The 15,439-nt window shown below is 44.7% G+C and overlaps 1 protein-coding gene across 1 annotated transcript; it reads left to right on the top strand.

Moving 5' to 3' along the window:
* The first annotated feature begins 9,709 nt into the window (after positions 1-9,709).
* Positions 9,710-12,652, top strand: LOC115118550 (interleukin-17C-like). Its single transcript, XM_029647189.2, has 3 exons — positions 9,710-9,987; positions 10,249-10,505; positions 10,912-12,652. Exons 1-3 carry the CDS (start codon positions 9,979-9,981, stop codon positions 11,147-11,149), a joined length of 504 nt encoding a protein of 167 aa, XP_029503049.1. The 5' UTR covers positions 9,710-9,978; the 3' UTR covers positions 11,150-12,652.
* Positions 12,653-15,439: the final 2,787 nt, after the last annotated feature.

Here is a 15,439-nt window from a genome sequence, read left to right as displayed (position 1 = left end):
AGGATGATAGATGTAATCTACACCTCCACTAGGATGATAGATGTAATCTACACCTCCACTAGGATGATAGATGTAATCTACACCTCCACTAGGATGATAGATGTAATCTACACCTCCACTAGGATGATAGATGTAATCTACACCTCCACTAGGATGATAGATGTAATCTACACCTCCACTAGGATGATAGATGTAATCTACACCTCCACTAGGATGATAGATGTAATCTACACCTCCACTAGGAGATGTAATCTACACCTCCAGATGATAGATGTAATCTACACCTCCACTAGGATGATAGATGTAATCTACACCTCCACTAGGATGATAGATGTAATCTACACCTCCACTAGGATGATAGATGTAATCTACACCTCCACTAGGATGATAGATGTAATCTACACCTCCACTAGGATGATAGATGTAATCTACACTCCACCACTAGGATGATAGATGTAATCTACACCACTAGGATGATAGATGTAATCTACACCTCCACTAGGATGATAGATGTAATCTACACCACTAGGATGATAGATGTAATCTACACCTCCACTAGGATGATAGATGTAATCTACACCACTAGGATGATAGATGTAATCTACACCTCCATTAGGATGATAGATGTAATCTACACTCTCCACTAGGATGATAGATGTAATCTACACCTCCACTAGATGATAGATGATAGATGTATGATAGATGTAATCTACACCTCCACTAGGATGATAGATGTAATCTACACCTCCACTTAGGATGATAGATGTAATCTACACCTCCATTAGGATGATAGATGTAATCTACACCTCCACTAGGATGATAGATGTAATCTACACCTCCGTTAGGATGATAGATGTAATCTACACCTCCATTAGGATGATAGATGTAATCTACTCCGCCTTTGGGATGATAGATGTAATCTACACCTCCATTAGGATGATAGATGTAATCTACACCTCCATTAGGATGATAGATGTAATCTACACCTCCGTTAGGATGATAGATGTAATCTACTCCACTTTGGGATGATAGATGTAATCTACAGCTCCATTAGGATGATAGATGTAATCTACACCTCCATTAGGATGATAGATGTAATCTACTCTGTATTCTGGGACAGTCTCTGCATGGATGATAGATCTCTCCGCTGTATTCTTGGACAGTCCTCTCTAGATGTATTCCCTGGACAGTCTCTCTACAGCTGTATTCTGGGATAGTCTCTCTCTGATGTATTATCTGGACAGTCTCCTCTGCTGTATTCTTGACAGTCTCTCTCTGCTGTATTCTTGGACAGTCTCTCTCTGCTGTATTCTTGGACAGTCTCTCTGCTGTATTCCCTGGACAGTCTCTCTCTGCTGTATTCTGGGACAGTCTCTCTCTGCTGTATTCCCTGGACAGTCTCTCTCTGCTGTATTCCCTGGACAGTCTCTCTCTGCTGTATTCTGGGACAGTCTCTCTCTGCTGTATTCTTGGACAGTCTCTCTCTGCTGTATTCCCTGGACAGTCTCTCTCTGCTGTATTCCCTGGACAGTCTCTCTCTGCTGTATTCCCTGGACAGTCTCTCTCTGCTGTATTCTTGGACAGGCTCTCTCTGCTGTATTCTTGGACAGTCTCTCTCTGCTGTATTCCCTGGACAGTCTCTCTCTGCTGTATTCTGGGACAGTCTCTCTCTGCTGTATTCCCTGGACAGTCTCTCTCTGCTGTATTCCCTGGACAGTCTCTCTCTGCTGTATTCTCGGACAGTCTCTCTGCTGTATTCCCTGGACAGTCTCTCTCTGCTGTATTCCCTGGACAGTCTCTCTCTGCTGTATTCTGGGACAGTCTCTCTCTGCTGTATTCCCTGGACAGTCTCTCTCTGCTGTATTCCCTGGACAGTCTCTCTCTGCTGTATTCTGGGACAGTCTCTCTCTGCTGTATTCCCTGGACAGTCTCTCTCTGCTGTATTCCCTGGACAGTCTCTCTCTGCTGTATTCCCTGGACAGTCTCTCTCTGCTGTATTCCCTGGACAGTCTCTCTCTGCTGTATTCTTGGACAGTCTCTCTCTCTGCTGTATTCTGGGACAGTCTCTCTCTGCTGTATTCTTGGACAGTCTCTCTCTCTGCTGTATTCTGGGACAGTCTCTCTCTGCTGTATTCTGGGACAGTCTCTCTCTGCTGTATTCTTGGACAGTCTCTCTCTGTATTCTGGGACAGTCTCTCTGCTGTATTCCCTGGACAGTCTCTCTCTGCTGTATTCCCTGGACAGTCTCTCTCTGCTGTATTCTTGGACAGTCTCTCTCTGCTGTATTCTTGGACAGTCTCTCTCTGCTGTATTCTGGGACAGTCTCTCTCTGCTGTATTCCTGGACAGTCTCTCTCTGCTGTATTCTTGGACAGTCTCTCTCTGCTGTATTCTGGGACAGTCTCTCTCTGCTGTATTCTTGGACAGTCTCTCTCTCTGCTGTATTCTGGGACAGTCTCTCTCTGCTGTATTCCCTGGACAGTCTCTCTCTGCTGTATTCTTGGACAGTCTCTCTCTCTGCTGTATTCCCTGGACAGTCTCTCTCTGCTGTATTCTTGGACAGTCTCTCTCTGCTGTATTCTGGACAGTCTCTCTCTGCTGTATTCTTGGACAGTCTCTCTCTGCTGTATTCTTGGACAGTCTCTCTCTGCTGTATTCCCTGGACAGTCTCTCTCTGCTGTATTCCCTGGACAGTCTCTCTCTGCTGTATTCCTGGACAGTCTCTCTCTGCTGTATTCTTGGACAGTCTCTCTGCTGTATTCTTGGACAGTCTCTCTCTGCTGTATTCTTGGACAGTCTCTCTCTGCTGTATTCTTGGACAGTCTCTCTGCTGTATTCCCTGGACAGTCTCTCTCTCTGCTGTATTCCCTGGACAGTCTCTCTCTGCTGTATTCCCTGGACAGTCTCTCTCGGCTGTATTCTTGGACAGTCTCTCTCTCTGCTGTATTCTGGGACAGTCTCTCTCTGCTGTATTCTTGGACAGTCTCTCTCTCTGCTGTATTCTGGGACAGTCTCTCTCTGCTGTATTCCCTGGACAGTCTCTCTCTGCTGTATTCTGGGACAGTCTCTCTCTGCTGTATTCCCTGGACAGTCTCTCTCTGCTGTATTCCCTGGACAGTCTCTCTCTGCTGTATTCTGGGACAGTCTCTCTCTGCTGTATTCCCTGGACAGTCTCTCTCTGCTGTATTCCCTGGACAGTCTCTCTCTGCTGTATTCCCTGGACAGTCTCTCTCTGCTGTATTCCCTGGACAGTCTCTCTCTGCTGTATTCTTGGACAGTCTCTCTCTCTGCTGTATTCTGGGACAGTCTCTCTCTGCTGTATTCTTGGACAGTCTCTCTCTCTGCTGTATTCTGGGACAGTCTCTCTCTGCTGTATTCTGGGACAGTCTCTCTCTGCTGTATTCTTGGACAGTCTCTCTCTGCTGTATTCTGGGACAGTCTCTCTGCTGTATTCCCTGGACAGTCTCTCTCTGCTGTATTCCCTGGACAGTCTCTCTCTGCTGTATTCTTGGACAGTCTCTCTCTGCTGTATTCTTGGACAGTCTCTCTCTGCTGTGTATTCTGGGACAGTCTCTCTGCTGTATTCCCTGGACAGTCTCTCTCTGCTGTATTCTTGGACAGTCTCTCTCTGCTGTATTCTGGGACAGTCTCTCTCTGCTGTATTCTTGGACAGTCTCTCTCTGCTGTATTCCTGGACAGTCTCTCTCTGCTGTATTCCCTGGACAGTCTCTCTCTGCTGTATTCTTGGACAGTCTCTCTCTGCTGTATTCCTGGACAGTCTCTGCTGTATTCTTGGACAGTCTCTCTCTGCTGTATTCCCTGGACAGTCTCTCTCTGCTGTATTCTTGGACAGTCTCTCTCTGCTGTATTCTTGGACAGTCTCTCTCTGCTGTATTCCCTGGACAGTCTCTCTCTGCTGTATTCCCTGGACAGTCTCTCTCTGCTGTATTCCCTGGACAGTCTCTCTCTGCTGTATTCTTGGACAGTCTCTCTCTGCTGTATTCTTGGACAGTCTCTCTCTGCTGTATTCTTGGACAGTCTCTCTCTGCTGTATTCTTGGACAGTCTCTCTGCTGTATTCCCTGGACAGTCTCTCTCTCTGCTGTATTCCCTGGACAGTCTCTCTCTGCTGTATTCCCTGGACAGTCTCTCTCTGCTGTATTCTTGGACAGTCTCTCTCTGCTGTATTCCCTGGACAGTCTCTCTCTGCTGTATTCCCTGGACAGTCTCTCTCTGCTGTATTCCCTGGACAGTCTCTCTCTGCTGTATTCTTGGACAGTCTCTCTCTGCTGTATTCCCTGGACAGTCTCTCTCTGCTGTATTCTTGGACAGTCTCTCTCTGCTGTATTCTTGGACAGTCTCTCTCTGCTGTATTCTTGGACAGTCTCTCTGCTGTATTCCCTGGACAGTCTCTCTCTGCTGTATTCCCTGGACAGTCTCTCTCTGCTGTATTCTTGGACAGTCTCTCTCTGCTGTATTCCTGGACAGTCTCTCTCTGCTGTATTCCCTGGACAGTCTCTCTCTGCTGTATTCCCTGGACAGTCTCTCTCTGCTGTATTCCCTGGACAGTCTCTCTCTGCTGTATTCCCTGGACAGTCTCTCTCTGCTGTATTCTTGGACAGTCTCTCTCTGCTGTATTCCCTGGACAGTCTCTCTCTGCTGTATTCTTGGACAGTCTCTCTCTGCTGTATTCTGGGACAGTCTCTCTCTGCTGTATTCCCTGGACAGTCTCTCTCTGCTGTATTCTGGGACAGTCTCTCTCTGCTGTATTCTTGGACAGTCTCTCTCTGCTGTATTCTTGGACAGTCTCTATCTGCTGTATTCCCTGGACAGTCTCTCTCTCTGCTGTATTCCCTGGACAGTCTCTCTGCTGTATTCTTGGACAGTCTCTATCTGCTGTATTCCCTGGACAGTCTCTCTCTCTGCTGTATTCTTGGACAGTCTCTCTGCTGTATTCTTGGACAGTCTCTCACTGCTGTATTCCCTGGACAGTCTCTCTCTCTGCTGTATTCTTGGACAGTCTCTCTGCTGTATTCTTGGACAGTCTCTCTCTGCTGTATTCTGGGACAGTCTCTCTCTGCTGTATTCCCTGGACAGTCTCTCTGCTGTATTCTTGGACAGTCTCTCTCTGCTGTATTCCCTGGACAGTCTCTCTGCTGTATTCTTGGACAGTCTCTCTCTGCTGTATTCTTGGACAGTCTCTCTGCTGTATTCTCTGGACAGTCTCTCTCTGCTGTATTCTTGGACAGTCTCTCTCTGCTGTATTCTTGGACAGTCTCTCTCTGCTGTATTCTTGGACAGTCTCTCTCTGCTGTATTCTTGGACAGTCTCTCTCTCTGCTGTATTCTTGGACAGTCTCTCTCTGCTGTATTCTTGGACAGTCTCTCTCTCTGCTGTATTCTTGGACAGTCTCTCTGCTGTATTCTTGGACAGGCTCTCTCTGCTGTATTCCCTGGACAGTCTCTCTCTGCTGTATTCTTGGACAGTCTCTCTGCTGTATTCTTGGACAGTCTCTCTCTGCTGTATTCTTGGACAGTCTCTCTCTGCTGTATTCTTGGACAGTCTCTCTCTGCTGTATTCTTGGACAGTCTCTCTGCTGTATTCTTGGACAGTCTCTCTCTGCTGTATTCTTGGACAGTCTCTCTGCTGTATTCTTGGACAGGCTCTCTCTGCTGTATTCCCTGGACAGTCTCTCTCTGCTGTATTCTTGGACAGTCTCTCACTGCTGTATTCTTGGACAGTCTCTCTCTGCTGTATTCTTGGACAGTCTCTCTCTGCTGTATTCTTGGACAGTCTCTCACTGCTGTATTCCCTGGACAGTCTCTCTCTGCTGTATTCTTGGACAGTCTCTCTCTGGTCATGTGGTTTTAAAAGTTACGACACCTCATGGCTAATACTAAACCTTGTTTTGGGGTCTTGGAAGCGTGCAGTGCAGTGCAGTGATTTGAGCTATTTGATTGGCCAGTACAGTTGGCTCTCTTAATATATTTCTCCTGGTCCGACGGACAGGCGGAATCTACAGGGCCTCTGAATCAAGTGCACCTACCTCCAACAGGGCCTCTGAATCAAGTGCACCTACCTCCAACAGGGCCTCTGAATCAAGTGCACCTACCTCCAACAGGGCCTCTGAATCAAATGCACCTACCTCCAACAGGGCCTCTGAATCAAATGCACCTACCTCCAACAGGGCCTCTGAATCAAGTGCACCTACCTCCAACAGGGCCTCTGAATCAAGTGCACCTACCTCCAACAGGGCCTCTGAATCAAGTGCACCTACCTCCAACAGGGCCTCTGAATCAAATGCACCTACCTCCAACAGGGCCTCTGAATCAAATGCACCTACCTCCAACAGGGCTTCTGAATCAAGTGCACCTACTTCCAACAGGGCTTCTGAATCAAGTGCACCTACCGCCAACAGGGCCTCTGAATCAAGTGCACCTACCGCCAACAGGGCCTCTGAATCTTGTGCATCTACCTCCAACAGGGCCTCTGAATCAAGTGCACCTACTTCCAACAGGGCCTCTGAATTAAGTGCACCTACTTCCAACAGGGCTTCTGAATCAAATGCACCTACTTCCAACAGGGCTTCTGAATCAAGTGCACCTACCTCCAACAGGGCCTCTGAATCAAGTGCATCTACCTCAAACAGGGCCTCTGAATCAAGTGCACCTACCTTCAACAGGGCCTCTGAATCAAGTGCACCTACCTCCAACAGGGCTTCTGAATCAAGTGCACCTACTTCCAACAGGGCTTCTGAATGAAGTGCACCTACTTCTAACAGTGCTTCTGAATCAAGTACACCTACTTCCAACAGGGCTTCTGAATCAAGTGCACCTTCCTCCAACAAGGCTTCTGAATCAAGTGCACCTACTTCCAACAGGGCTTCTGAATCAAGTGCACCTTCCTCCAACAGGGCTTCTGAATCAAGTGCACCTACTTCCAACAGGGCTTCTGAATCAAGTGCACCTACCTCCAACAGGGCTTCTGAATCAAGTGCACCTACTTCCAACAGGGCTTCTGAATGAAGTGCACCTACTTCCAACAGGGCCTTTGAATCAAGTGCACCTACCTTCAACAGGGCTTCTGAATCAAGTGCACCTACTTCCAACAGGGCTTCTAAATCAAGTGCACCTACTTCCAACAGGGCTTCTGAATGAAGTGCACCTACCTCCAACAGGGCCTCTGAATCAAGTGCACCTACCTCCAACAGGGCTTCTGAATCAAGTGCACCTACTTCCAACAGGGCTTCTGAATCAAGTGCACCTACTTCCAACAGGGCTTCTGAATCAAGTGTACCTACTTCCAACAGGGCTTCTGAATCAAGTGCAACTACTTCTAACAGTGCTTCTGAATCAAGTACACCTACTTCCAACAGGGCTTCTGAATCAAGTGTATCTACTTCCAACAGGGCTTCTGAATCAAGTGCACCTACCTCCAACAGGGCTTCTGAATCAGGTGTTGAAATAAGTTAACTAATAAATAGAACAACAAGACTTTATCTTTGTCTTTTCTACAGAAATGTTAGGAATGCGTTGAAGGTAGACCAGTCAATCACAATGAATCAATCAAATGTTTTCTATCAAATGTATTTACAAAGCCCTTTTTACATCAGCTAATGTCACAAAGTGATATACAGAAATCCAGCCTAAAACCCCAAACACCAAACAATGCAGATGTAGAAGCATGGTGGCTAGGAAAAACTCCCTGGAATGGCAAGAATCTAGGATGAAACCTAGAGAGGAACCAGGATCTGAGGAGTGGCCAGTCGTCTTCTGGCTGTGCCAGGTGGAGATTATAACAGTACATGGCCAAGATGTTCAAATGTTCATAGATGACCAGCAGGGTCAAATAATAATAATCACAGTGGTTGTAGAGGGTGCAGCAAGTCAGCACCTCAGGAGTAAATGTCAGTTGGCTTTTCATATTCGATCATTCAGAGTTAGAGACCGCAGGTGCGGTAGAGAGAGTCGAAAACAGTAGGTCCAGGACAAGGTAGCACGTCCGGTAAACAGGTCAGGGTTCCATAGCCGCAGGCAGAACAGTTGAAACTGGAGCAGCAACACAGTCCTTCACAGTTTTATTTGAGACGACTGTACAACCATCAAGATCAATTGTCAGATCCAACAGAAGATCTCTTGGGACCTAGAACTAGCATCTCTGTTTTGTCCAAGTTTAAAAGTAAAACATTTGCCTCCCTCTACTTCCTTATGTCTGAAACACAGGCTTCCATTGAGGGCAATTTTGGGGCTTCACCATGTTTCATCGAAGTGTCCAGCTGTGTGTCATCCGCATAGCAGTGAAAGTTAACATTATGTTTCCTAATGGCATCATCAAGAGGTAAAATATATGGTGAAAACAATAGTGGTCCTAAAACGGAACCTTGAGGAACACCGAAACGTACAATTGATTTGTCAGAGGACAAACCATCCACAGAGACAAACTGATATCTTTCCAACAAATAAGATCTAAACCAGGCCAGAACTATCTAAACCAGGCCAGAACTTGTCCTATTAGGGTTTCCAATCTCTCCAAAAGTATGTGGTGATCGATGGTGTCAAAAACAGCACTAAGGTCTAGGAGCAACGAGGACAGATGCAGAGCCTCGGTCTGTGCTATGATGGGGTCTAAAGCAGCACTAAGGTCTAGGAGCAACGAGGACAGATGCAGAGCCTCGGTCTGTGCTATGATGGGGTCTAAAGCAGCACTAAGGTCTAGGAGCAACGAGGACAGATGCAGAGCCTCGGTCTGTGCTATGATGGGGTCTAAAGCAGCACTAAGGTCTAGGAGCAACGAGGACAGATGCAGAGCCTCGGTCTGACGCCATTAAAGGGTCATTTACCACCGTCACGAGTGCAGTCTCAGTGCTATGATGGGGTCTAAAACCAGACTGAAACATTTTGTATACATTGTTTGTCTTCAGTAAAGGAAGTGAGTTGCTGCGCAACAGATTTATCAAAACAATTTGAGAGGAATGGGAGATTCGACATAGGCCGATAGTTTTTAAAATATTTTCTGGGTACTTTTTTTGGCTTTTTCAAGAGGCTTTATTACTGCCACTTTTAGTGAGTTTGGTACACATCCGGTGGATGGAGTTGTTGCACCATCCTCATCCACAACACCTTGGCAAAACCCAAACCTACTTAAAGGTATCGGCGCTCACTGTTGCCCCTAGAGGCCAGTTTCCACGTCATCTCCCGACATCCTCAGACATGGATGGACGTTGGATACGGACTTGTAATCACTGGTGACCTGGCTGTGAATATAGGCCTATATAGTAGGGCCGTTCTCCCACTCCTCCCTCCACTATCTCCAAATATCTCTCCTCTGGGAAATGAGGTTTTGTTAGCTTGTTAACTTGTTAGCGTGTGCTGGAAATGTACAATGGACCAATAACAACCAAAAATGTAACACGGTTCATATGAGAATTACCTCAAGTACATGTACCATAAAAGAACATATGTGTTTAGAAAGAAAGAAAGAAAGAAAGAAAGAAAGAAAGAAAGAAAGAAAGAAAGAAAGAAAGAATTTATTCATAGCATGAACAGCATAATCATGTCGGAGGGAATTATATTTGGAGTAAAAGTAGAATAACTAACTAATTTTAAAACGGTTCCTAAAGTGCAAAGTGAACGTTTCAAGTTCAATAATATAACCATGGTCATTTGAATAGAAAATCTAATTCAGATCTAGCATACTGAGTTTTGGTGATGAATAACCTCGAATCAATCTCGCATTCCTTTACCGCTTTGAATGACGCCACACAGTGATTAGCAATAAAGCGGTTGAGGAAAAGGACATCGGTGTAAGGTGCTGCAGCGGCATAGAGTTTAATCGTTTCATTTCCGTCTCGGGTTTCCCCAGGAGAAAGTGGCCTACAACTGTCACTATATAAACAGTGACAGGGGAAGGGCAACCATGGCACATTGAGGACAGACTCCTGCAGCCACCTGGTCTTTTCGTTTAAAAAACACCGTTGGAGGATGACACGGGTCAGTCTGCAGGATTAAAGCATTATGCTATTTTGAAATATATAATTAAATTAGTATTTTAAATTATATTTAATTACATTGTATATGAATGGAATATGTTTAGGGACAGGTTATTATAGGCTAATGGTTTCGATGTGCGTGTCAAAAAATCAATTAGTTGTTTAAATTAGTTGTTGTTGATCATCTGAGTTTTAAACTTCTGCTATTTACGATCTACTTGTTGTCGCATGAAAAACGCTTGCTTTCTTCGCCGTTTTCCAGATGTTAGTTCTTTGCATCTGCGGTTGCCTGAGTTTTGTATGGCTGTCGTCAGCAAAGAGATGTTTCAATCAGAGGGGTGTGGATCGGCGGGCTTCAAGGTTCATCATGAGCATCCGCTGCTTTAGGACGGCTGTGTCTGACAGCATCCACCTGCAACGGCCCTGGGACAGACCGAGCTGCCCCAGCTTCACACTCCACACTGGGTCTCTGTCATCGGTGCAATACAACAACCGCTCTATCTCCCCCTGGCGGTACAGGTAAGGTATCGCCCTTCAGCTTTCTGTAAAACAGCACAATATGTAATAGCGTCATTTCAGCAGCCCGGTCCTGACACTTTGTTTGGTAAACTGAAGGATGGGACTGGGGAAATAGAACTCTCAAATGAATAGTCAGCTTTGGATGGCAGGACTGACGGCACATGATTGACATGATGTTTCAAACGTTTTGAAGACAAACACAAAGCATGGAGTAAAAGCCTATGAAAATGTCAAATAGTTACTAATCATTTAATTATGGTATTAATGTGCATGTATTTTCATTTTGTTGATGCCATTCATCAAATTCAATGCATATATCTAATCAGTGGACGTTTCCGATAATATCAGGCTACACTGTGACGTCACGTTGGCCTTGATATCATTTCACAACGTTGCTCTCTTACAGAATCGATGAGAGAGAGGACAGGATTCCTGCTAAAATCCTGGTGGCTGAGTGTCTGTATGAGGGCTGCATCGTCAACAAGCACGAGGACAGGACATATAACTCTGTCCCCGTGTGGGCCACTATCACCGTGCTCCAGAAGACTGAGTGCCCTGGCAACCCTCGACACTACCTGGTGACAGTAGACTCTGTTACCATCGCTGTGGCGTGCACATGTGTTGTACCCAGACAGATTATTTAATCTCTTAGATTAGGTTAAGTGTTACAGACGTGTCCAAAATTGCACCCTATTCCCTATGTAGTGCACTACGATACATCCGTGTCCAAAATGGCACCCTATTCCCTATGTAGTGCACTACGATACATCAGTGTCCAAAATGGCACCCTATTCCCTATGTAGTGCACTACGATACATGTGTCCAAAATGGCACCCTATTCCCTATGTAGTGCACTACGATACATCCGTGTCCAAAATGGCACCCTATTCCCTATGTAGTGCACTACGATACATCAGTGTCCAAAATGGCACCCTATTCCCTATGTAGTGCACTACGATACATGTGTCCAAAATGGCACCCTATTCCCTATGTAGTGCACTACGTTTGACCAGAGCCCTATGGGCCTTGGTATCGCTGCACTAATTTTTTTTTGACATGTTAAGACAGTCAGCCTATAACAAAGAGTCCAAACTGTGCTTATACACACAGACACAACCTTGGATCAGATTCATTCTTATAGAGATGACTATGGAATAAATAACCATTTAGTAGTGAGATTTCTCACCAAAAAAAAACAAGAAAAAAAAAAGGTGTGTTTGTTTTAAAACTCACCTGAGGCCTTCCTGTTGAGATAAGAACTCCGACACTATGGCCATTCTCTAAGACGTCTGTACAATGGCTGTCGAACATGATGGAGACACATCGGTCATATTTTCCTCTTTTAAAAAAAAACAATTTTTTTTTCTACCTTTATTTAACTAGGCAAGTCAGTTAAGAACAAATTCTTATTTTCAATGACGGCCTGGGAACAGTGGGTTAACCTGCCTGTTCAGGGGCAGAACGACAGATTTGTACCTTGTCAGCTCGGGGGTTTGAACTTGCAACCTTCCGGTTACTAGTCCAACGCTCTAACCACTAGGCTACCCTGCCGACTATGAATGTGAATGTGAATTGGACAGATCATTCAAGCAATATTGTCATATTTACTTGTTTGGTTGGATTATGGCTGTAAAATGTCTTTATGCCGGGGGGGATTTTCTAGAACCTGGACTTTGGTACATTGATAAAGCAGAAAGTGTCTGTTCCTGCTGTATGACTACAGGTAGTAGAACTGCTGGGGTATCCCACTGGTGTGTATAACTAATACGTTGTCTTTGTGTATTAGTCAATTACCTATTTATCAATGGTCTTAGGGACTTAGGAAATTCATCTCCTCGGTTATGCTGTTGTGTCCACTAGGTATCTCAGTAAGACGATAACGTGACATGATGTTCGCTTTCACTGGTTGATATAATTCCCTTCTGGGAACTTCAGTGGTTCAATCTGCAGTCCTCTCCCAGTGTTGTCTGTCTTATAAAATCAATCTGCAGTCCTCTCCCAGTGTTGTCTGTCTTATAAAATCAATCTGCAGTCCTCTCCCAGTGTTGTCTGTCTTATAAAATCAATCTGCAGTCCTCTCCCAGTGTTGTCTGTCTTATAAAATCAATCTGCAGTCCTCTCCCAGTGTTGTCCGTCTTATAAAATCAATCTGCAGTCAACTCCCAGTGTTGTCTGTCTTATGAAATCAATCTGCAGTCCTCTCCCAGTGTTGTCTGTCTTATAAAATCAATCTGCAGTCCTCTCCCAGTGTTGTCTGTCTTATAAAATCAATCTGCAGTCATCTCCCAGTGTTGTCCGTCTTATAAAATCAATCTGCAGTCCTCTCCCAGTGTTGTCTGTCTTATAAAATCAATCTGCAGTCCTCTCCCAGTGTTGTCTGTCTTACAAAATCAATCTGCAGTCCTCTCCCAGTGTTGTCTGTCTTATAAAATCAATCTGCAGTCCTCTCCCAGTGTTGTCTGTCTTATAAAATCAATCTGCAGTCCTCTCCCAGTGTTGTCTGTCTTATAAAATCAATCTGCAGTCCTCTCCCAGTGTTGTCTGTCTTATAAAATCAATCTGCAGTCCTCTCCCAGTGTTGTCTGTCTTATAAAATCAATCTGCAGTCCTCTCCCAGTGTTGTCTATCTTATAAAATCAATCTGCAGTCCTCTCCCAATGTTGTCTGTCTTATAAAATCAATCTGCAGTCCTCTCCCAGTGTTGTCCGTCTTATAAAATCAATCTGCAATCCTCTCCCAGTGTTGTCTGTCTTATAAAATCAATCTGCAGTCCTCTCCCAGTGTTGTCCGTCTTATAAAATCAATCTGCAGTCCTCTCCCAGTGTTGTCTGTCTTATAAAATCAATCTGCAGTCCTCTCCCAGTGTTGTCTGTCTTATAAAATCAATCTGCAGTCCTCTCCCAGTGTTGTCTGTCTTATAAAATCAATCTGCAGTCCTCTCCCAGTGTTGTCCGTCTTATAAAATCAATCTGCAGTCCTCTCCCAGTGTTGTCTGTCTTATAAAATCAATCTGCAGTCCTCTCCCAGTGTTGTACGTCTTATAAAATCAATCTGCAGTCCTCTCCCAGTGTTGTCTGTCTTATAAAATCAATCTGCAGTCCTCTCCCAGTGTTGTACGTCTTATAAAATCAATCTGCAGTCCTCTCCCAGTGTTGTCCATCTTATAAAATCCTATCATGGTAAACAGTACACTGTGAGCCCTCAAACGATTCTGCTAACCATTGTTTGTACTCGAGTTTGTATATATAAAAATAAATCTATAGACAGCTTTTATGCAATGAGTGTGTCTAATCCTGAATGCTGATTGGTTAAAACCGTATTCCAGCCGGTGTCTATTCCACAAGTTACCACCGGCTAAATCTATGACGTTAAAAATGCCTATTTACTCTGTTCCATCTGACTCCGCAATACAACGTTTCGTCAGCCCAGCCAGGCAATTTATGAACTTGATCTCTACTATGAAAAGCATCTAGACATTGTCTCACATTTAGTTTTCAACAGCGGAGATTTGTATAAACCTTTGTCTGTCTCTCTGACATTTGCAACATTGCTTCAATATTCAAATTCTCACCAGCTGTCCCATAGTGATGAACAGTCGGGACAAGACAGACAGACAGGCAGCGTTTCTCGGCCAGTCTAAATCATGAATCAGCTGGCGTCATTTTTAAGGATATAAGAAATGTCAATTGAAAAAAAGTCCAAACGAAACAAAGTGCAGCTAATTTGCTTTTTTCCAGCTTCAGTTTGAAGTGATTGTGTTGTTGGCTTGCTCCTCTGAACAACAGTGTCCTGACGAGTGAGCGAATTTTCTATGCGAGGCGAAAATTGCACTTATTAGCTCATTGTTATAGACGTATCAAAATAAATGTCACTAGAAAACAGCTTCAACAAATGCAGCTACTGCTGTTATTCTGTTCAGTCAGACGTAGTTGGCTAGCTAGCAAGCAAGGGACAAGAACACGGCCAGACAGTTTGGCAATGGAACATTTAGAACAAACGACTGGGGCGCGTCCATAGATGCAGAACAACTGGGTCGTGTCTCTGGCAACCGAACCGATAGAACGAACGACCAGCTGGCTTTGGTAGCAACCCTAGATTTGTGTCGTGACTATATCTTGTGGAAGGATGAAATCGAATGAATAAATTCATCAGAATAATGTCTTTAATGAAAATATGTCAATGATTATTTTAATATGTTGACCATCCCATTGCATAAAAGTGATAATGTCCTTGAAGCCGGTGTTTGGAGGACATATTGGCAAATTTGCCTACCCTTGACTTTGTCTTTGGCCTAACAACACCCATGTCAATATATCCTTGGGCATTATCATTTAAATCATCTCTGAACCCAGAACTAAACCAGCGCGTGTCCCCCAGCTAGCTTCTCAAGAAACTAGTTCAGATGCCTTACACACATAAACCGTATAATCATGTAAACCTTCCACTGAACATGCATAAACTATGAGCATGGATAGATCGCTGTAACAATAATGATAAGAGAACTACTATAATGACTCATTATGTCCAGTTAGACCATGAAATAAAACATTATATTCAAATAAAGTAGAAAAATGACACACAATTGTACCTCTATACATTTCGTGTGGTCGAGTTTCAGTACAATAACTTGTTCTCCAATGTAGATATTTTTTTTTTTGGGGGGTTGGGGGGCAGTGACACCCAGCACCACAAAGGATATAAGAGGGGGGGCAGTAACACCCAGACCACAAAAGGGGGGGAGGCAGTAACCCCCAGCACCACAAAGGATATAAGAGGGGGGCAGTAACACCCAGCACCACAAAGGATATAAGAGGGGGGCAGTAACTCCCAGCACCACAAAGGATATAAGAGGGGGGCAGTAACTCCCAGCACCACAAAGGATATAAGAGGGGGGGGCAGTAACTCCCAGCACCACAAAGGATATAAGAGGGGGG

This window comes from Oncorhynchus nerka, unplaced genomic scaffold (assembly GCF_034236695.1).
Source record: "Oncorhynchus nerka isolate Pitt River unplaced genomic scaffold, Oner_Uvic_2.0 unplaced_scaffold_1297, whole genome shotgun sequence".
Lineage (NCBI taxonomy): Eukaryota > Metazoa > Chordata > Actinopteri > Salmoniformes > Salmonidae > Oncorhynchus > Oncorhynchus nerka.
This window is presented reverse-complemented; position numbering and strand designations above follow the sequence as displayed.

Excerpts from the sequence above, each read along its gene's own strand:
- LOC115118550 (XM_029647189.2), top strand. Across the intron at positions 10,506-10,911 it reads ATCTCCCCCTGGCGGTACAG|AATCGATGAGAGAGAGGACA; the intron begins GTAAGGTATCGC and ends GCTCTCTTACAG.